Source organism: Geotrypetes seraphini, chromosome 10 (genome assembly GCF_902459505.1).
Source record: "Geotrypetes seraphini chromosome 10, aGeoSer1.1, whole genome shotgun sequence".
In the NCBI taxonomy this organism is placed as follows: Eukaryota; Metazoa; Chordata; class Amphibia; order Gymnophiona; family Dermophiidae; genus Geotrypetes; species Geotrypetes seraphini.
Genome location: NC_047093.1, coordinates 14,818,141 through 14,841,002, shown reverse-complemented (window position 1 = coordinate 14,841,002; position 22,862 = coordinate 14,818,141). Strand labels below are relative to the sequence as shown.

The 22,862-nt window shown below is 45.3% G+C and overlaps 1 protein-coding gene across 2 annotated transcripts in view; it reads right to left on the bottom strand.

Annotated features, from left to right (window-relative positions):
- The window catches only part of RGS9 (regulator of G protein signaling 9), an 85,595-nt gene that overhangs the window by 12,485 nt on the left and 50,248 nt on the right, over positions 1-22,862 (bottom strand). Inside the window, exons 14-18 of one of the 2 annotated variants that reach the window (XM_033961202.1) lie at positions 20,339-20,426; positions 19,496-19,634; positions 15,087-15,169; positions 10,047-10,052; positions 5,542-5,656 (exon numbers count right to left, since the gene is read on the bottom strand). In XM_033961202.1, the coding sequence (XP_033817093.1) occupies positions 5,542-5,656; positions 10,047-10,052; positions 15,087-15,169; positions 19,496-19,634; positions 20,339-20,426 (431 nt within the window). The remainder of the gene's footprint in view (positions 1-5,541; positions 5,657-10,046; positions 10,053-15,086; positions 15,170-19,495; positions 19,635-20,338; positions 20,427-22,862) is intronic. The other variant, XM_033961201.1, reaches the window with a different exon arrangement.

Below are 22,862 nucleotides of genomic sequence, written 5' to 3'. Positions count from 1 at the left end.
AAGAAATGGGGTGAATTTGAAACAATTCAGCAAGAAGAGTGATACGGAAAAGTATTACAACAAAAACCCACTCTAGATAATGCTTATAAATTATGCAATGGAGATGGTATAATTAGGTCTACAAAAATTTTTTGTGCTCAGAATCATGGAAGGGTAACTGGGGAGAACCCCAGAAAGTACCACCTCACCGCCCAATCATCGCATGTGAAAAGGTAGACAGCCGATTATATCATGTCTTTTAAAGATGTAAACTCTAAGAAGCCCATAAGAAGCACGTTTCGTTCCTGCCTCAAGGAACCAACGATAGTATGTAGAAAACACTCATGCGGTGGGCATCAAAGATTCAAAAATAACACCTGTCTCACGTGAAAAACGGAGAACATTTCTCACATGATATAATCTACTGTCTACCTTTTCACATGCGATGATTGGGCGTTGAGGTGGTACTTTCTGGGGTTCTCCCCAGTTACCCCTCCATGATTCTGAGCACAAAAAAATTTTGTAGACCTAATTATATCATCTTCATTGCATACTTTATAAGCATTATCTAGAGTGGTTTTTTGTTGTAATACTATGATTTTGGCAGCAGTCACCCTTTCTTCATTCCCTTCTCAACAAAATCCGGGACTGCTAGACCTGCCTAAAGTCCTCAGGATAGGGCCAGCCAGTCAGGTCTGCAGGATGGTACAGTTGTACAGTATATAATATTATCTCATGCATATTCATTGTGGATAAACTGAAAACTCAACTGGCTGGGTCTGAAGAACTTGATGGAGAACCCCCTAGTCCCTTGGTCTGACGACTGCTCTTCAAGGGCTGCCAACAGATCCCAAATAAATATACATGAGTAAGATCTGCATACGGTGGAGGAGTAGGCATTCAAATCTCTCTTATGCCTAGGCATTAGGGATTTCCTGAAAACCTGACCTGTTGGTAGCCCTTGAAGACTGGAAGTGAAGACTATGGGACAGATTCTATAATTGGGTACCTAAAAGATAGTCGCTGAAAGTCAGGCACCTATTTCACGTGTAGGTGCCCATTACAGAATCAGGTCTAGGTGCCTTAAATGTAGGCCAGGGTTTCAAAAGCCTACATTATAAGTGCCTAAGATCTTTAGAGAATTGTACCTAATGGCACCTAAGTCCTTCTTCACCCCTAAACACGTCTGCTTTGGAGTTGGCGTCTATCTTATGTAGAAAAGTGCCTATCATCCAATCAATGAATCAGAATTTCTCTGTAAGGGCCTAGTCTAAAACAAACGTTTCCAATGGTTCCTTAAGTAGGGGTCTATTTGCATACAATGGAAGCAGTACAAGCATATCAACCTCACACACATTCATTGTGGAAATGCTGAAAACCCAACTGGGTAGTGGCCCCCAAGGACTGTAGCTGCCCACCCCTGCCTTAAAAGCAGAGGTTCTTAATTCAGTCTTCAGGGCACATTCAGCCAGTCACGTTTTCTGGCTCTCTACAAGGAATATGCATGAGATACAATGGAGACAACACATACAAATCTCATTTTGGATATCCTGATTGGTTGGGTGTGCTCCGAAGACTGGGCTGAGAATCACTAATGTAAATAAAAACAGTTTCCTACAATGGCCCTTCTCAATCTTGTCCTGGAGGCAGTGACGTAGTAAAGGGGGCGGGGTGGCCTGCCCCCCTCCTCCTCTCTGCCCCTGCCTCTTCCCACTCCTCCCCTCCCTTCCCTTCCCGGTACCTCTAGTTATTCACCGTTGCGAGCAACAACTTCAACGTGCTCCTCGCGACCGCGTCATCTTTCCCACTGATGTCATTTCCAGGTGCCACACGTAGGAACTGACGTCATTGGTAGAGCCGACGTGGTCGTGAGGAGCATGTCGAAGTTCTTGGTGCTTGTGGCAATGAACAACTAAAGGGACGGGGAAGGGAAGGTGGCAGGGAGTATTGAGGAAGGAGCGGGGGGAGGCAGAGATGAGGGCAGGGAGAGGTGCCACCGCCCTGGACGCCTCTCACCCTTGCTATGTCACTGCCAGTCAGGTTTTCAGAAATACCACCGTGAATAGGCATGGGATAGATTTGCACACAATGGCATCTGCCAAGCGATCTTACACATTTTTAAATTTAAATTTAATTATTTATATTCCACCTATCAAAGTTGTCTACGTGGTATACAATCAGGTACTCAAGCATTTTCCCTGTCTATCTAAGGTACCTGGAGCAGTAGAGGATTGAGGGAATTACCAAGAGTTACAAGGAACAGTGTGGGGTTTGAACCCACAACCTCAGGGTGCCGAGGCTAGAGCTCTAACCACTGTGCCACACACTCCTCCAATACAGTATTCGAAGTAAAGGACAATGAAGCCATTGTGACATCATTGATGATGTTGGCTCTTAGGCATTGGTGGAATGAAGCATTATGACATCACAATCTCAGCTCTGGAATGTTGCTACTATTTGGGTTTCTGCCAGGCACTATGACATCAGGGAAAGGGATTGGGACTTGTATTCCGCTTTTTTGTATTTTACAACCACACTCAAAGCGGTTTACATACAGGTACTTTAAGCATTTTCCTTATCTGTCCCAGTGGGATCACAATCTAATGTCCCTGGGGCAGTGACTTGCCCAGGGTCACAAGGAGCAGCTCGGGATTTGAACCCACAGGGTGCTGAGATCGTAGCTTGAACCACTAGGCCCCCTCCCTCCTCATTTTCACAGTGATAACCCATGAAACCTGACTGGTTAGGTGTGCCTACGGAATAGGGTTCAGAAACAATGCCTTAAAATACATGGAGGTGATACGGTGCAGACATGGAAAGAGACACACGAAACTGAACGCGAAGCAAATATGGCGGCAGTGAATGAATTGTTTATTTGATAAATAAGGTTAAACAAAAGTAAAATGCTGAGGCTGAGGAACACATTATCAACAAAAGAGAGGGGGGGTTGTTTTTCATTGGTAACAAAATAGTAAATATTATAGATTTGTCATAGTAACATAGTAGATGACGGCAGATAAAGACTCGAATGGTCCATCCAGTCTGCCCAACCTGATTCAATTTAAATTTTTAAATTTTTTTCTTCTTAGCTATTTCTGGGCGAGAATCCAAAGCTTTACCCGGTACTGTGCTTGGGTTCCAACTGCCGAAATCTCAGTTAAAACCTACTGCAGCCCATCTACACCCATTGAAGCCCTCTCCAACCCATCCTCCCCCATATACAGACACAGACCGTGCAAGTCTGTCCGTTTTGTGTACAAGCTCCCCAAATTACTGGTTGTGGTAAAGAGGTAGTAGTTCCATAGACATTTTAAAAAATGACATGAAACATTTGTCAAGTAGCTGATTCAGGCCTGACTGTGCCCCACTGCATGCAGGGAGATGTAGTTTTGATTTTTTCTTATTGCATTTTCATGCATACACTGAAGTTAAAATGGATGTTTCCAACGGACTTAAAGAATATATGAAAAGGCCCACCACAGGCTAACTTAAGCATGTCTATCCTCAATATTAACTGTTCCCAGCTATTAAGGATAGACACGCTTAAGTTAAGCTATGGTAGGCCTTTTCATATATTCTTTAAGTCTTTTGGAAACATCCATTTTAGACCCAGTTTGCTCTACGCCAGTGGTTCCCAACCCTGTCCTGGAGGACCGCCAAGCCAATCAGGTTTTCAGGCTAGCCCTAATGAATATGTATGAGAAGAGATTTGCATATAATGGAAGTGAGAGGCATGCAAATCTGCTCCATGCATATTCATTAGGGCTAGCCTGAAAACCCGATTGGCCTGGTGGTCCTCCAGGACAGGGTTGGGAACCACTGTTCTACGCCATATGTCATTCTGGGTAGGATGATTATACAATAAGGAAGTCCTCTTCTTGGTTTACACTGAAGTTAAAGGCAGGTTGTGCTACTAATTTCAAACCAGGATTGATCAACCAAATCCTCGGGGCACATCCAATCAGTCAGGTTTTCAGTATATCTATAATGCATATGCATGAGATACATTTGCATACAATGTTCATGCAAATATATCTTGTGCATGTCCATCATGGATTTTCCAAGAACCTAGCTGGCTGGTCAGTAATCCCTAGTTTGACACCGCAAGACAGACCAAAGCCGAGCTTTAATTCAAACAAGCTCGTGTTGTTAATAAATATGTCATGATCACAGGTCACCTTGTGGGTTTTGGAAATATGGACTAGAGAGTTGCGCGGGGACAGAAATCCCACCCATCCCCGCCAAGATCCTCTCCGTCCCCACCCGTCCCCACCAGGATCCTCTCCGTCCCCACCCGTCCCCGCCAAGATCCTCTCCGCCCCCACCCGTCCCCACCAGGATCCTCTCCGTCCCCACCCGTCCCCGCCAGGATCCTCTCCGCCCCCACCCGTCCCCACCAGGATCCTCTCCGTCCCCACCCGTCCCCGCCAAGATCCTCTCCGCCCCCACCCGTCCCCACCAGGATCCTCTCCGTCCCCACCCGTCCCCACCAGGATCCTCTCCGTCCCCACCCGTCCCCGCCATGATCCTCTCCGCCCCCACCCGTCCCCACCAGGATCCTCTCCGTCCCCACCCGTCCCCGCCAAGATCCTCTCCGCCCCCACCCGTCCCCACCAGGATCATCTCCGTCCCCACCCGTCCCCACCAGGATCCTCTCCGTCCCCACCCGTCCCCGCCAAGATCCTCTCCGCCCCCACCCGTCCCCACCAGGATCCTCTCCGTCCCCACCCGTCCCCGCCAAGATCCTCTCCGCCCCCACCCGTCCCCACCAAGATCCTCTCCGTCCCCACCCGTCCCCACCAGGATCCTCTCCATCCCCACCCATCCCCGCAAGGAATTACCTCCATCCCCGCCCATCTCCATAAAAAGCAGCAATTACTTCTGATAGGATCATCAATTCCACAGTTTCTTTTGTGTTTGCGTTGCTGTTTTCCTTGTGGAATCTCTTTGGTGGAACCCTTTTTTTCTTTTCTGTTCAGGTAATTAACTTATAAACCCCCTCTTTTACTAAGGCTGACGTGTCCATTATATTATATGGACGAACCCTGTTTCCAAAGCCTTCCATCCCCGTGGGAGTCCCGTTGGCTAGAAGGGGGTCCCCATGGGAGTCCGGTGGGCCAGAGGGGGTCCCCGTGAGAGTCCCGTGGGTTAGGGGGGTTTCCCCCTTGGGATTCTCGTGATCCCCGTTCCCGTGCAGATCTCTAATATGGACTAAATAAATTATGCGTGCACACAGACACGAAAATAAAGTCCCAGATGTGTTGATGAGCACCGTGCTTTCAAGAAGGGACTGTACCATAGAGTGTATGTAAAATGAGAGATCCAAATTAACAGACAAATATCCTGCCTCTAAAAACATGCAGCCCTACCCACAGACATAGCCCAGCATTGAATATCGGGGAATAATGCCCACAGCAGCTAAAATAATACATCCATCGCTGTGGGCTGAATATTGACTCCTAAATTCCTAAGACTAAAATTCTAGACAGCCAGGAAATTTTCCAGATGGTGGTTCTAGGCCTCGTGTTGGAGCCGACTCCTACGGTCTAGTTTGCTCAGAACCTGGGTGATGTCCACCGTATTCGCAGCCTCTTTGGCCCGCGCCTCTTCCTCCTTTTGCCTCAAGATCACAGGGCTGGGGCTGGACCGGCGGTGGCGACGCATGAATGGGAAGTTACTGAAAGACAAAACCGCAAGAATTTAAAATGGGTTAAGTGTAGGGTGGAGTGGAGGTAGACAGGTGCCACAGGTGAATCCAGGCATGGACAAACTAACCCCAGAGATATACCTTGCCCAAGTGAATTCTACTTATGTTTAAATTATGTCTATTAGACAAAACAAGTTACCTTCAATTTGGCACAAAATTCTTTGATTACATTAATAATATAATCTAATCTAAGGCTTGGCTTTATATACCGAGACATCTAATCTAATCTAAACCTTAAGTTTATATACCGCATCATCTCCATGAGTATGAAGCTCGACACGGTTTACAAGAACTTAAATAATAGGTAGAGAAGAAGAAAAGGGTTTACGTGAACTTATGTGTAGAAGGGAGGAGAAAAAGGGGGGGGGGAGGATAGAGTTACAATTTGGTGAAAAGCCAAGTTTTCAGTTGTTTGCGGAATAATTGAAGGGAGCCCAGGTTCCGCAACGGGATGGTGAGGTCGTTCCAAAGACCTGTGATTTCCAAGAAAGCTCGACTCGGTTTACAATAGTTAACTTAACAAATAAAAACCATGAAGAATAAGACTAAGGGCTCCTTTTACGAATGTGCACGACTTATGATCACGCGCTAACCCCGCGCTAGCCGAAAAACTACCACCTGCTCAAGAGGAGGCGGTAGTGGCTAGCGCGGCCGGCGGTTTAGCGCGCGCTATTATGCGCATTACACCGCCACCGCGGCTTCGTAAATGGAGCCCTAAGTTTCGGAAGATGAATTTTCAAAGTGTTTAGCCAATGAAATGTTTTTTTTAAAGATTTACGAAAAAGTTGAAATGAACTTAAAAGGAGTGGGAGATTGTTCCAAAGTGGAGACAACTTAAAAGTCAGAGATTGACTAAAAATCTTGACTCCTTTAATCCCTTTCTTGGAAGGAAGAGATCATTTGAATTCAAAACTTACAATATACGCAATCTTAGCTTAATCAATTCAGCCTAATTTACGGATCCTCGGAGTATAATGCAGTGACTTTTCCTTCATTTGGTTTTTAGAAAAGACGGCTTCAATCGTCATCGATCCTTAATAGATCTTATTTTTAATTATTTTTATTCATTGTGTTCATTTATTCTCTTTCTATTGCAAACGCAAGCAGTGTCTCACTTCCGGCTCACCACACAATTGTTTCCCACGTACTCACCTTTATAGGACCCCCAGGAACCCCTGAAGAAGATTTTCTGTCGAAACGCGGACCATGTTGGGTCCTGTATCCCTAGCGGACTAGGTCCTTTAAGGCTTTTATGTGGATGATTTCAATGTACCTTTGGAACTTTGACACTTTCAAATAAAGTCCATTTAGGAATATCATCACTCCAGAGTTTTTTTGGTTTTCTCTGGATTTTCTTTTGTTTTTTGCTACTTATGATTTCAAAGTGTCTGAGGCTTGCGAAGATGAGGACGGAGCTTAGGCATTGGTGGAATGAGGCATTATGGCATCACAATCTGAGCTCTAGAATGTTGCAAACGCAAGCAGTGTCTCACTTCCGGCTCACCACACAATTGTTTCCCACGTATTCACCTTTATAGGACCCCCAGGGACCCCTGAAGAAGACTTTTGTCGAAACGCGGACCGTGTTGGGTCCTGTATCCCTAGCGGACTAGGTCCTTTAAGGTTCTTATGTGGATGATTATGTGGATGGAATTATGTGGATGGAATTATTTTATGTGGATGATTTCAGTGGACCTTTGGAACTTTGATACTTTCAAATAAAGTCCATTTGGGAACATCGTCACTCCACAGAGGTTTTTTTTGGTTTTCTCTGGATTTTCTTCTTTGTGGGTATTTTGGGGTCAATTCCTTTTGTTTTGGGTTTTTTTTTTTTCATTTATTCCATACATTCCCCCTCTTTCACTAAGGCACGCTAGCCATTTTAGCGTGCTTTAAATATTAGTGCGCACTAAACGCTAACACATCCATAGACTATAATGGACGCATCAGCGTTTAGCGTGCCTTAGTCAAAGGACCCCATTATTATTTTTTAAAAAAGGGATTTGAGCTGGTGCACTTATCTTTATAGCTGAACCTCTTGTTAGTGGAAGCCCCTAACCGACAAGAGCTTTAGCTATAAAGATAAGACCCCCCCAGAAAAGAGACTTGGGAGTACTGGTCGACATGTCAATGAAGCCGTCCGCGCAATGTGTGGCGGCGGCAAAAAGGGCGAACAGAATGCTAGGAATGATTAAGCAGGGGATCACGAACAGATCGGAGAAGGTTATCATGCCGCTGTACTGGGCCATGGTAGGTCCCCACCTGGAATACTGCGTCCAGCACTGGTCGCCATACATGAAGAAGGACACGGACCTACTCGAGAGGGTCCAGAGAACATCGACTAAGATGGTTAAAGGGCTGGAAGAGTTGCCTTACAGTGAGAGATTATAGAAACTGGGCCTCTTCTCCCTCGAACAGAGGAGATTGAGAGGGGACATGATCGAAACATTCAAGGTACTGAAGGGAATAGACTTGGTAGATAAGGACAGGTTATTCACCCTCTCCAAGGTAGGGAGAACAAGAGGGCACTCTCTAAAGTTGAAAGGGGATAGATTCCGTACAAACGTAAGGAAGTTCTTCTTCACCCAGAGAGTGGTAGAAAACTGGAACGCTCTTCCGGAGGCTGTTATAGGGGAAAACACCCTCCAGGGATTCAAGACAAGGTTGTATGAGTTCCTGCTGAACCAGAACGTATGCAGGTAAGGCTAGTCTCAGTTAGAGCACTGGTCTTTGACCTAAAGGCCGCTGCGTAAGTGGATTGCTGGGCATGATGGACTACTGGACTGATCCAGCAGCGGCACTTCTTATGTTCTTATGTAATTCCCTTTAAAAAAAAAGAAGAATGTTTGGAATAAACAAACACAATGAATAAAAATAATTAAAAATAAGATATATTAAGGATCGATGACGATTGAAGCAGTCTTTTCTAAAAAACAAATGAAGGAAAGAGCATTGTATTATACTCCGAGGATCCTTAAATTAGGCTGAATTGATTAAGATTGCATATGTACATTGTGAGTTTTGAATATTAGATAAAAGAAACACAATTCCAAACGGATACAGCGATTTTCATGAAAGATTCACAACTGTAACATACAAGTTCATCTATGCATAACAATCTCTCAGCCAGGCTCACTTCCACCCCCCACTGCTCCTTCCCCGATCTCGCCTGCCACACCCCGATCCCGCCTGCGCATCCCCCACCGCTCCTTACCCGATCCTGCCTGCTACACACCCCCACCGTTCCTTCCCCAATCTCGTCTGTGCGTCCCCCCATTGCTCCTTCCCCGATCTCGCCTGCCACACCCTGATCCCGCCTGCGTATCCCCCGCTGCTCCTTCCCCGATCCTGAATCCCATGTGTGGCCACCCCCACCGCTCCTTCTCCGATCCTGCCTGTGCATCCCTCCACCGCTCCTTCCCTGATCCCCCCCACTGCTCTTTCCCCAATCTCACATGCCATGCATGACCCCTTGCCGCTCCTTCCCAAATCCCACCTGTGTGCCCCCACCACTCCTTCCCTGATCCCACCTGCGCGTCTCCCACACTGCCCCCCTTCCCTCGAGGTTGAAGTTGTTAGTCGCGGCGGTCAACAATGTGCTCCTCGCAACCTCGTCGGCTTTCCCTCTGATGTCACTTTCTATGTGCGACACCCAGAAGTGACATCGGCGGGAGAGCCAACGGAGTTGCAACGAGCACGTTGTTGACCACTACGAACAACTTCTTCAACTACAGGTATGGGGGAAAGGAAGGGGGGCGTGCATGGAGGGGAGGAATGGGAAGAAGCGGAGAGGAGAAGGGGTGTCAGCGCCCCCACAAATAAGGTGCACAGAGCAAACCGCTCCCCCTTGCTATGCCACTGCAGGTCATTTTCTCCACTCCTTTCAACAACATTCCTCTCACCTTCTAGTACAATCTCATTTTGCTCAACCATCCAATTTTAGGGTGGCGGATATTCACCACAGAGAATTCGCTTCCACTAGATTTGCACTTAGAGTTACCCCTTAAGAATTTCAAGATTCAACTTAAGACATTTCTTTTCTAGGGCTTTTTCCCTTTCACTACTTCAGTGCTATGACTGATGCTATAATATCATTTTAAAGGCTTCGCCATGGTCCAAGTGCAACCTTTCTCGGGTGTTTTTTTTTTTTTTTACCTTGTCTCTTGTGCTCTTTAACTCCTTCCCTTCCTTTACCATTAACCAAATCCCTCCCTTTCCCAATTCCTAGAACCCTTTGTGCCTTTGTACCTGGAATACTGTGTCCAGCATTGGTCTCCGTACCTAAAGAAGGATATAAAACTGCTAGAGAGGGTGAAGACGAGCAACGAAGCTAGTGAAAGGTATGGAGAACCTGGATTACGAGGAACTACTTAGGAGACTGGGGTTGTACTCCCTTGAGGAGACTGCGAGGGGATCTGATTGAGACTTTCAAAATACTGAAAGGATTCGACAAAATGGAGCAGGGAAAGCAGTTATTTACAATGTCCAGTGTGACACGGACAAGAGGACACAGACTGAAGCTGAGGGGGGACAGGTCCAGGACAAATATCAGGAAGTTCTGTTTCACGCAGCGAGTGGTGGACACCTGGAATGCTCTCCCAGAGGAAGTAATTGCAGAATCCACCGTTCTAGGATTTAAGGGTAAACTAGATGCACATCTCCTTAAGAGTGGCATAGAGTGATACGGGTAAGGGTAAATTAGATGCACATCTCCCTTGAGAAGCATATGGTGATATGGGGACTAAAACTATGCCAGGGTACACCTGGCGGTGCCTCCACGTGTGCGGATCACCAGACTTGATGGACCCAGGGTCTGATCCGGAGATGGCAATTCTTATGTTCTTATCTCCATTTAACCTTTTATTTAGTTCAACTTGTCTCTTGTAAACCACATAGCTCAGTATCTCTCAAACTATGTGCCACGAAGAGATTCCAGTTGTGCCACGACAGATTCCAGAATTTTACTTTATTTTTACAAAATTCCCTTCATACCAGAATAGATGACACGGACACAAGAATCTGTCAATGTTATGAGCATCTGTGTGCATAAGGATATAATCGCCCAGACAAGCATCATTCTTTAGAAACATAGAAACATGATGGCAGATAAAGGCTAAATGGCCCATCTAGTCTGCCCATCCACAATAACCATTATCTTTTTCTCTTTCCGTGAGATCCCACATGCCTATCCCAGGCCCTCTTGAATTCAGACAGTCTCTGTCTCCACCACCTCTACCGGGAGACTATTCCATGTTCCATGTTCTGGGAGACTGTTCCACCCTTTCCGTAAAAAAGTAATTCCTCACATTACTCCGGAGCCTGTCACCTCTTAACTTCATCCTATGCCCTCTCATTGCAGAGTTTCCTTTCAAATTAAAGAGACTCAACTCATGCGCATTTACATTACGTAGGTATTTAAACGACTATCATATCTCCCCTCTCCCGCCTTTCTTCAAAAGTATACAGATTTAGATCTTTAAGTCTGTCCCCATATGCCTTATGATGAAGACCACATACCTTTTTAGTAGCCTTCCTCTGGACCGACTCCATCCTTTTTATATGTCTTTGAAGTAATTGGCCCTTGAAAACCAACGGCAAGTAATTTTATATTTATTTGTTATGCAGTAGTTATTGAGCGTTTGGATCTTCTTATCTTTGCAAACTTGATTTTCAGCTTTGACAGAAATTAGATCGACGAAAAGAGAACGACCGCAGACGGTGGATGACAAAATGCGTGTTTGCTTGTCGACTATCAAGCCGCATTTTGAGTTAATTTGCACTCAAAAACAAGCACATCCATCGCATTGATTAGCAATTCTAGTCTATCTACTTTAGTTTCACCGTTGTTACAATTACCCATACAGAGCTTAAAGAACTTTAAATGAATAACTTATAACCTAGTAACATAGTAGATGACGGCAGATAAAGACCCGAATGGTCCATCCAGTCTGCCCAACCTGATTCAATTTAAATTTAAATTTTTTTTATTTTTTTATTTTTAATTTAACTCTCAAATTTTAATTTTTTGTTGGTTTTGCAATTTATAATTTCAATTATAATGTGCTGCAAAAAAACATTTGCTCCATTTAGTGTGTCGGAGCTAAAACAAAAATTTGAGAGACACTGACTTTGCTACTTTGTAATTTGTGGTATATCAAATGAAATGTGAAATATATATGGAAAGTTATCCCTTTTTCCCTTTGTAAAACACTTCATATAACAGCTGAGGCACTTCACCATCAGCTGTAAGAAAATTCCCAAAGGAATCTCAGCTTCCAGCTTCAAAGGTTCATTATTAGTTGTTTCATTAACGGGCTTATGCAGGAGCTTCTATGTCCGTCTTGATGTCCTTGAAAATGCCTCTTAGCAGTTGCAGTACCGTGACTGCCCACACCATACCACAGTGGCGCTAGAAAAGGTTCAAAGAAGAGCGACCAAGATGGTAAAGGGGATGGAATTCTTCTCGTATGTTCTTCAGCTTGGAAAAAAGATGGCTGAGGGGAGATATGATTGAAGTCTACAAAATCCTGAGTGGTGCAGAACGGGTACAAGCGGATTGACTTTTTACTCCATCAAAAATTACAAAGACTAGGGGACACTCGATGAAGTTAAAGGGAAATACTCTTAAAACCAATAGGAGGAATTTTTTTTTCCACTCAGAGAATAGTTAAGCTCTGGTACGTGTTGCCAGAGGATGTGGTAAGAGCGGCTAGCACAGCTGGTTTTAAGAAAGGTTTGGACAAGTTCCTGGAGGAAACGTTCATAGTCTGTTATTGAGAAAGACATGGGGGAAGCCACTGCTTGCCCTGTATTGGTAGCATGGAATATTGCTACTCCTTGGGTTTTGGCCAGGTATTAGTGACCTGGATTGGCCACCATGAGAATGGGCTACTGGGCTTGATGGACCGTTGGTCTGGCCCAGTAAAGCTATTCTTATGTTCTTATGTCCTACCAGTGTACCCATATATGTTCCAAAATGCCAGCTCATGTAAGTCCCTAAAGCCCAGAACAAACATGGCATTTATTTAGTCTTAAAACAAAGTTCTGTTTGGTTATGCATCAAAGTTTTCCTCTGGTGTGAAAAACGGTTCCAGCTGCATTGAAGAAAGTATTCCAATTATGGAATAAAGTCAAAGGCATAAATGTTTGCAGTGAAGCAAAACTCGGTCAAATGACCCTGTGTATCTGTTAACACTTCCCACAGTCTTTTGGCATTAGGTTGACACACTGCGTGGGCAAGCACATGGCTACCTCTGAAGAGTTTCCAAACGTTTGCTCCGTCCAGAATTTCGGCAAGTATGGGAAGTGGATTTGCAGATGTTGCCTTTTAATCGTCTCCAACAGCTGCAGCCCCTGCGCAGCCTTTCAAAGAACATGAGCTCCATGTTGACATTCTAGGCATTTGCCTAAATCGCTGACCCCCGAGGTTGACTTTTTTTTCATGATCTTTTGGATCGTATTAAATTTACCCTTGCTGCTCCATCCCAGATTCACCTCTTGCCTGTTCTTTTCACACTACGAAGATTCAATCTGGGGGGAAAAATCAGAGCTTTGACGTTCCTAATCTTCCGGTGAACAAAGCAACAGATGTGGAAGCCTTCAGACTCATCCCCATATTCCCTTTTTCCGTTCCTTTCCTAATGACCGAACTGTTTCAACAACAATAAATTCAGTAAAACATAGACAAAACTTTGATGTGAGTCACTGGTGTATTTTAGTCCTTTTGGCTTCTCCAGGGTGTTGTCAGGAGTTTGGCTGGTTGAGGAATATTGCTGTCTGAGAGCTACGAGGGGCCGCCGAAAAGTTCTCAGCCCAACCAAGAAGAGAATGACGTGGAGCCATGAAACTTACACGTTATTCCACACTTTTCATTTCATATCATATCTTTGAAATGAAAAGTGTCAAGAAATGTGTGGAATAACGTGGTGCAATCAGTTAGCTTAGCGGGGTTTAAAAAAGGTTTGGATAATTTCCTAAAAGAGAAGTCCATAGGCCATTATTGAGATGGCTTGGGGAAATCCACTGCTTATTCCTAGGATAAGCAGCACAACATTTATTTAACCTCTTGGGATCTTGCTTGGAACCTGGGTTGACCCCTGTTGGAAACAGGATACTGGGTTTGATGGACCTTTGATCTGTCCCAGTACAGCATTTCTTATGTTCTTATGTGAGCGAAGTATACGATAATGAAGCCATTGTGACATCACTGATGAGGCTGGTTCTTAGGCATTGGTGGAATGATGCATTATGACATCACAATCTCAGCACTTACTTTGGGCTTTTCCCGCTGGACGCCTCTGCGCTTGTTTAAGCTGCAGTAAACACGTGCCAGCATGTAACGCAGCTGAGTAAAACAAGCTCATAGAGAGGTATTTCCAAAAATTTGCACTTTAATGTCAATCCTTCCCAACCCATCCCCCATCTCTGGGAAGATGTACATATGCCCACTGAATGCTCATCCCGCCCATCGAGAGAGCAACTTTGATAAAGGTCTATTTTATCCCCAGAAACGCTTTGCAAAAAAAACACTCTCCAAATTATTACCAAGTAACTATGGCTTTAAAACAGTGGTTCTTAACCTTGTTGAAGGTACTGAACCCCACCAGTTTCATATGCGTGTTCACCGAACCCTTCTTTATTGGAAAAATAAAATATGATTTTTACAAATTCAAAACATAGGTATACAGTGAGGGAAAAAATAATATCAATTTTGAAAACAAAAAAGTTCTCCTATATTTCGAATAATAATGCAATCAGGACGCTGACTCCCATCACGTTCCGACCACTTTCGTATTTTGCTCGACATAGTTAGTAAGGGATTAAAATATTAAGATAGGGATCACACGGCGTACCATCACAACAGTTACAATTCGACTACTGTGCGCATCAACTCCCCCGCAGCGCAGATAGGCCAAGCGATGTTGCGTGATCACCTGCAGCCAATTATGGACAAGCGGGGCGTATCATCACGAATCATAAGCGCTTCGGTCACGTTCAATCATCTTATCAGTTAAATCACAAATTTTGATCAGGAATTGATGGATGTAAATAAGGCGTCAGTTACAGATTGATAGATCAAGAAACCGAGGACACGAATCACTGAATAACTGATAGATGATTGAAACGCTATATGAGTCGGAGGTGTGTTTTGACCTCCGCCGAACCCGCGAGACTGACTCACCGAACCCCTGGGGTTCGGTCGAACCCAGGTTAAGAACCACTGCTTTAGAAGGAGCCAGTTTGAGCTTCAGGGATCGTGTTATAAGTAATAATCCCCTGTCACTGACAAAAAGCATGCTTTTATTACATAAAGACCATATTCACATCCTTTTTGCCAGTTCACAAGCGTGTGTGGGGGGGGGTGCAATATGTAACCTGCAATTATAAGCTTTAAACTTACCCTTTTTTAGTCTCTTGAGGATGAATAGCCTTATATAGCATTTCCTTGTATATCGGAGACTTTAAATAGCGAGCGTAAGAATCCTACTGGGATCAAAACAAAGAGCGGTTGTCAGACACCGAGATCAATTCAGGACTAAACAGACAGCGGTTTCTACAAAGGAGACCCTCACGGATGCTCCACGGAGCAGGCCACAGATGTCCATCACTCAGTAAGACAGAAGGAGAATACACTGCCACCTCGGAATCCGAACGCCCCAGAACTCAAACAACTGGGAATCCAAATTTTTTTTTTTTATATTAAATTTTGCCCTGGAAGCTGAACGCTGCTTTGGAAGCTGAACGTACGGCAACTGCAAGCGCTGCTCAGCCCAAAGCTTCCCCTCTGACGCAACTTCTTGTTTCCGCCTGGGAGGGAAGCTTTGGGCTGAGTACCGCTTGCAATTGCCGTTGCCAATCTTGCTATCTCTGCCAGGGGGACCCGATCTTGCTGTCTCTGCCAGGGGGACCCGATCTTGCTGTCTATGCCAAGGGGACCCGATCTTGCTGTCTCTACCAGGGGGACCCGATCTTGCTGTCTATGCCAAGGGGACCCCTTCTTGCTGTCTCTGCCAGGGGGACCCGATCTTGCTGTCTCTGCCAGGGGGACCCGATCTTGCTGTCTCTGCCAGTGTGTTTACTGTTAAATTTATTGAAAAATCTGAGTTTGTGGGACCAAGGAATGGATTAATCCATTCTATTATTTTCAATGAGAAAAATTGTCTTGGAACTCAAACGGGGTTCTGGAACGGATTAAGTTCGGATTCCGATGTACCACTGTAATTCTATTGCAGCTTTTGGAACACCTTTCTTCCAAGCGCACTAGATGTTTCTGTGGCTCAGAAACTTATACATAACCTCCTCGGGGGAGGCCACTTAGTGAAATTTCAAGGAAGAATGTGTATCCGAGGCAGTGGCGTAGTTAAGGGGGGAGGGGCAATCCACCCCAGATGCCATTTTGGTGGGGGCGTTGAAACCACTCTTCCTCTCCGCCTCCTCTCACTCCTCCCCTCACCATGTGTGCCCCCTTCCCCAGTGACTGTGTCGTCTTTCCCGCTGATGTCACTTCCAGGTACCGTGCGTAGGAAGCAACACCAGCGGGAAAGACGGGGTGGCGAGGAGCATGTTGAAGTTCTTGTTGGTCACGGCAGTGAACAACTAGAGGTATGGGGGAAAGGGAGCGCGCATGCAGCGGGGGGAGCGGGAAAAGAGCAGGAGGAGCAGAGACAAGGGCGGGGTGCCCCTCACCCTCTCTACGCCACTGCTCAGAGGTGCCCACAATCCTGTCCTAATGATTATGCAAGTGACAGATCCACATTCACGCTGTCTCCTCTGGATATTTAAGTCTATCTCATGCATATTCATTACAGATATCCCCAAAACCTCAAGACCTGGACTTGTCTACCCCTGATGCGTATCCAGCAGGTTTCCAGGAGAGGGTCTGGGTTTGTGTCTAGGGCTCTAGTGCTATCCCTTCATCTTATGTCAAATGGGCACCTCCAAGAAGGACCTACCATATAGAATATTTATATATACACACACATATCTGTACATTCAAGGTGAGCCAAAAGTAGGTGTTCAGTATTTATTCATGATTTTTTTTTTATTGGACAGGTACAGTTCAGCAGTGTTTCTCAACTCGGTCCTGTAGTCCCCCCTTGCCAGGTTTTCAAGATATCCACAATGAATATGCATGAAAGAAATGTGCATATAATGGAGGCAGCATATGCAAATCAAGTTTATGCAAATTCAATGGGGATATCCTGAAAACCTGACTGTCCAAGGGGGTACTCCAGGACCGAGTTGAGAAACACTATAGTGCAGCGCTGGACAATAATGAAGTAAAAGCGAAACGATGTCACTTATTTATTTAAAATTTTCCGATACCGCTTAAGAACTGAACGGTTCACATGAGTTAAAACAAACAGAATAATTATGACAAACTAAAATCTTAGAATCAACAGGGGAGAGCTATCTTTTTCTTTGCCACAGAACTGTTAAGTCATAAGAAAGCGGTTTGGGTTTATGGCTGGTTCGATGCATGGTCGCAACTGACCCACCAAAGCGCTCCACATCTTAACACCAGCTCTGCAGAATGTCAGTGCTCCAGTGTCTTCATAGCAACTTTGCTTCCTTGAGGTTAATAGAATTTTATTTTCAGATCGTAAAGATCTGCCTGGTTTATAGTTCTCAAGACTTGTTGAAAATACCACGGTGTTTGATGGTAGACAATTTGAGGGATCGCAGAAATAACCTTGCATTGTACTCGAAATAGAACTAGTAATCCGGTGTAATTTCTTCAAAATTGATGTCATATGTGTCATCCTATCTACACCAAAATTAACCTGGCCGCAGCATTTTGTATCAATTGTAACGCTCTTTCTCTTGTCTTGGAAATTCCAAGATAGTGCGTTGCAATAGTCCAGGGGTAGGGAATTCCGGTTCTCGAGAGCCGTATTCCAGTCGGGTTTTCAGGATTTCTCCAATGAATATGTTTGAGATCTATGTGCATACACTGCTTTCAATGCATATTCATTGGGGAAATCCTGAAAACCCGACTGGAATACGGCTCTTGAGGACCGGAGTTCCCTACCCCTGCAATAGTCCAACCTTGACACTGATACAAAAACGCCACACAAATGTTATTCGTGACACCTGTATAATAAAAAGAAATCATGAATATTGTATGCCCACACTATATTATGTATTGCATTTATTTCTTTATTGGGATTTCTTAACAGACTTTATGAAGAGATTCACCCTAGACCAGGGGTGTCAAAGTCCCTGCTTGAGGGCCACAATCCAGTCGGGTTTTCAGGATTTCCCCAATGAATATGCATGAGATCTATTTGCATGCACTGCTTTCAATGCATATTCATTGGGGAAATCCTGAAAACCCGACTGGATTCCGGCCCTCAAGGACTGACTTTGACACCTGTGCCCTAGACAGTGTTCAACAGGTATAGCATGCCTTGGCGATCTGGCACCACCTACTTTGGGCTCAGGTCCTTCCAAAACTGCAGCAGCCATTCAACGGCTGGTGGGGAGGCTAAAGCCCCATTGCCCATAGAGGTCTGCTGCTCAAGCTGCCCCCCTCCCCAAGCTGTGTCACAGGCGAGGAAGTCAGTGTCATGCTTCCGGCTGTTGATGCCGGCGTTCCCTGAGCAAGCTCAAAGTCCCAAGGAGCTGTGGTGGAATATGAACCCAGTTCCTTAGCTTCTCAGCCCATTGCACTAACCATTAGGCCACTCCTCCAAGGGGAGGTCCTTGCAAGTATAAAGCATGCTTAAATGTGGGCGTGTAGATGTCGACTTACACTAGTGTTCCATAAGAGAATCTGGGCGCTCAAGTGCCGATACAGAAGTAGTGCACAGTACGCTGAGTCTAGGTGCCAAATTTGGGGTGCCCGGTTCTTGAACTGCCCCCCTTCGGAGGGGAGTTCATCAAGGGGTGCAAACAAATTTATGGCACACATGGGCATATAATGGGCCTCTTGAAATTTAGCGTGCACTAAATCAATTAGCGCCCTGTGATAAATTCCCCCTTTAGTGCCAGTCGACTTCCCATACGGCCCTGGATCAACCAGTGTCACGTCAGCCCCCCCGGGGGAGGCGGGAGTAGCAGAAAAAGGGAGGACAATGAATCCTGGGTTATCTTTCCTTCTGTGACTAATAATCTGCGCTTTGTGCATCCTTCAGCAAACTAAGAGAGCCGTCAGGGACCTAATAGATATAATTAGATTGGGAAGGGGTGACAGTAGACACAGGGGATGATTTTACAGGAATCGGTCATGCCAGGGGGTATGGGTTATCACTAGACAGCAAGGATGATTTTATCAGAGGTCAGGAAGATAAGGAGAGAGAGGGGGGGCAGTAAACGATCAGGGATTTGGTTTTTCTATTTCAGGGGGCAGGGGGTCAGAGATGGGAGCGGTGGGAGGGGGCTGCTAGACTCCCAGAGAAAGCTATCTGGAGCAGGGTGGTCAGGTTGAGGGGGAGAGACGTGGTGCAGCTTGACACACACACACACACCCCCCCGCTCCTTTCAACCCACCCTTCTATGCTCCCCCAAACCTGGCACCCTTGTGCACGCATCGAGAACTTTTTTTTTTTTTAATTGCACAGTTGCAGATTTAGTAACGACCGTGTTGCCATTCATTTGTGTGGTTGTCGTGATGGCGCAAGTTAACACCCGCACAGGGTGCCCCCCCCCAAGAATTGGGTTGAGACCCACTGCCCTGTGTGATCAATTGCTGACTCTACCCTCGTCAGTCTCTGCAAGGTTGGTGTCAACAGTGCTCGGCTGGTAACTTGGCGGTAGTTTTCTGCATTGGCCTCTTAGGGCCGTGGATTCTTCAAATAACAGACAAACCTTTTTCATCAGCATATAAATGTGAGTCTGGGCAGCGTCCAAGACATAGCGGTGAGGGTGCTTCAGGCCTTTCACAGTGATGTCCATGGTTTTACCATCAATGTTAATCCACCGCCTGGCTCCCGGAGCTAGAAAAAGTCTAAAAGCCAGAAAAATCAAAATACTGAAGTCAAGCAAACACACACCAGTGTGAGGACCCCATAGGGAAGACCCTCCGCCCTCTCTAATACCATGTCGATCCGGAATCAATCAGAGGAACCACACGTAAGTGAAGGCCTTTCTTATTCCACCCTTGGCTCTGCCGTGAAAGGTACCCGTTTTTCTTTGTCCCACTCTGCTGTGAAGATTAAACATAAGGAGGAAAACCCGAAGGTAGAGTTCTCTTGACAGGAAGAAGTGGATTCTGGGAACATTAAACCCATGACAGAGTTCAAGAACTCTCGATGGTGCAAAATTACTGATTCTATATGGGGGGGGAGGGTTTGCCTCTCATTTTTTTCCATCTGAATATTCATAAGATGACTGCTCCCCCTGTACGTTCCGGCAAATACATATGCACTCCTGACCCTCTTCTAAGTATTTTACAAAATGCCCCACATATGACAGAGCCTTTTGTGAAATACTGCCAGACTTGAGCGTGTCCCAACCTGGTCTCAATACCAATCTCAGTAGTCTATGTGAAATGGGCCTTCATGTGGGTTACAAGGGTGGCTTCATCGTAATGTTCATGGACCTAGCCTAGAAGGATACTTGTGGCTACTTCACAGAGCAGTAGGTTATGATGGCACAGAGTGAAAACTAATCAAGGATCTTGACAAAGGATTTCATCTCACTAATACTCACTTGTAAATTTCTTCAGCTTTTCCTTTGACCTTGGATTGATCTCCGTATTTCAAATCCTCACAGGCTTCCCAGAATCCCATATTTTCACCTAATTAGAGTCAGGAGATAAGAGGTTTAAAAGAAACCAGGAGGCTAAATAAAATGCCTTTTGTACAGCCGAATTTTGACATTCTCGTCACTCTGTTTTTCATTTCCCGAATCCCACCACATGGTGGAAAGCTCCAAAATGTCGCTGCTCGGCATTTCAAGAATCCCTTCCCTCTAAAAGATTTCTGGATCGGATTTTTCACTCTGCTCTTATAAATCTAGAGTGCTCATTATTTAACTTTGTTGCATATTTTGAAAACCAACGAGGCTCCCACATTAAAGAAGGAAAAATCTAATATAAAGGATAGTATGATGATACATGCTAAATTAGAAAAAATGGAAAATTCTATCAGGGGTAAAAATCTTCGCTTGTTAAATTTTCCAATCACACATTATCTGTCCCCGATGGAACTCTTGAGAATGTATTTGAAAGATATATTACATTATACTAAAGTGGAGACCTTTGAGGTTGATAATCTCTATTACATCTCAAGAGATTCTAAGGAAAGGGCAGATGAAGGTGAAATGGATAAAATAGAGTCACCTGAGAGTTTGAATGTGTCACAGTTTTTGGAATCATCTAAAGATATAATAGATAAGCGAGCAACTCTTCTCGTGACCTTTAAGACAGAGCTCGAAAAACAAGATATTTTAAAAATTATATTTTTTGAAAAAACAAGAGATGTTTTGTGGTCAACGGGTGATAATGTTTCCGGATGTCTCTAGACAGACTCAGTTCAAAAGGAAACAGTTCCTTCAACTAAAGCCTAAGGTTTTGGCAGTTGGAGCTACTTTCTTTTTGAAATTTCCATGCAAATGCCTTATTTCATATGGTAGTGATAAATATGTGTTTTATGATCCAGTCCAGTTAGAAGACTTTATTAAAGATAAACCATTGTTGAAAGCTTAATTTCAAATACTGTTTTTACTTTTGGAGAATGTTGTATAGATATATAAAATGCCAGTTGCCTGTCCCTAGATAAGTAGACAGAAAGATTTGAAGTTTTATTTTAAAAAGCATTGAGCTGGCGTTAGTTCTAGCCACGTAGCGTGGGTTTAGCATGCGCTAAAATGCTGCGTGCGCTAAAAACGCTAATGCGGCTTCGTAAAAGGAGCCCTTCGTATATGTCGACAGAAGCAGTCGTCAAAATTTGGCTGAAACTTACTGAGCAGTGGCGTAGGAAGAACGGGGAACGATGGGGGCAGTCCGCCCCAGGAACCATTTTGCTAAGGGGTGACACCCTTCCTCCTCTCTGTCCCCCACCCGTGCTTCTCCTTGCCACATGTGGGCGCCCCTTGCCTTTTCCTGAACCTTTTATAATTCCCCGGCATGAGGTTGCTGCCCGCGTTGGCATCGGCGCTCTTTCTGATGTCACTTCTGGGACCCGAGACTAGGGAGTGACATGGGCACACTGCTCATGCCGGAGAAGTTAAAAAGGCATGGGAAAGGGAAGGGAGCGTGCCTGCGGCAGGGAGGGCAGGGAAGAGGCACTCCCAGGCACTGCTCACCCTTACTACGCCACGTTACCGAGCACAAGTGTTGGATAACTACTAAAACTTTATCGGCACCATTGGTCTCTCATTGGCTGGAGAAAAATCATCAGATGGCAAGTTATTAATCAGATTCAGGTAGGGTGGGAGCTATGAGTGTCAGTCGAATTATTGCGAGCAATATTGGGTATTTAAGCAGGGTTGAATGCGGATGTGGAATGAATGACATCGGTACAAATAGGCTTCGTTATTGGTCCCTTTGAAAGTCTGATTGAACGGAATGTTATAAAAATTTGTCGCCGCCATTTTCTGAGAAGAATCGCTTATGAAGGTGGGTGCGCATCGTAAGGTAGGTTGGTAGAGTCAGTGGTATATTCAGTGGTGTAGTAAGGGGAGGTGGTGGTGGGGGCGCAGGCACCTCTCCGTCACTCCCACGTCACGCTCGCGCCCTGCCTTGCCTCCACTCCCTGGAATCTCTTTAAATCTTCACCAGCGCGAGCAACTTCTCAGACCCGCTTGCTCCCCTTTGAAATCACTTCCGGGTCATGGGACCAGGAAGTGACATCAAAGGGAAAGCCAAAGCCGGTATCAGCAGCAGACCAGAGAAGCTGCTGGCGAACATTTAAAGAGGTATGGGGGGGAGGGCACGAGTGTAGTATGGGGGGCATGGAAGGAGCAGGGGGGTAGAGAGAAGGGCAAAGGGTGGGGGCACTACCACCCTGCATGTCTTGCTACACCACAGGATATATTTAGGATTTTTTTGTTTGGGATTTCTTTTTCTTGTAAGGAACATACCTTGATACAGCATATGGCACTTCTCCCTTGGTATTCGCGGGGGATAGGGGCAGAGCCGGCCACGAATGGAGAAAAACCGCAAATAACTACTCGTCCGGCTCTGACCCACCCCCGCCTCCCTCCCGCCTTCCCCCCAGCATTCCGGCCTTAC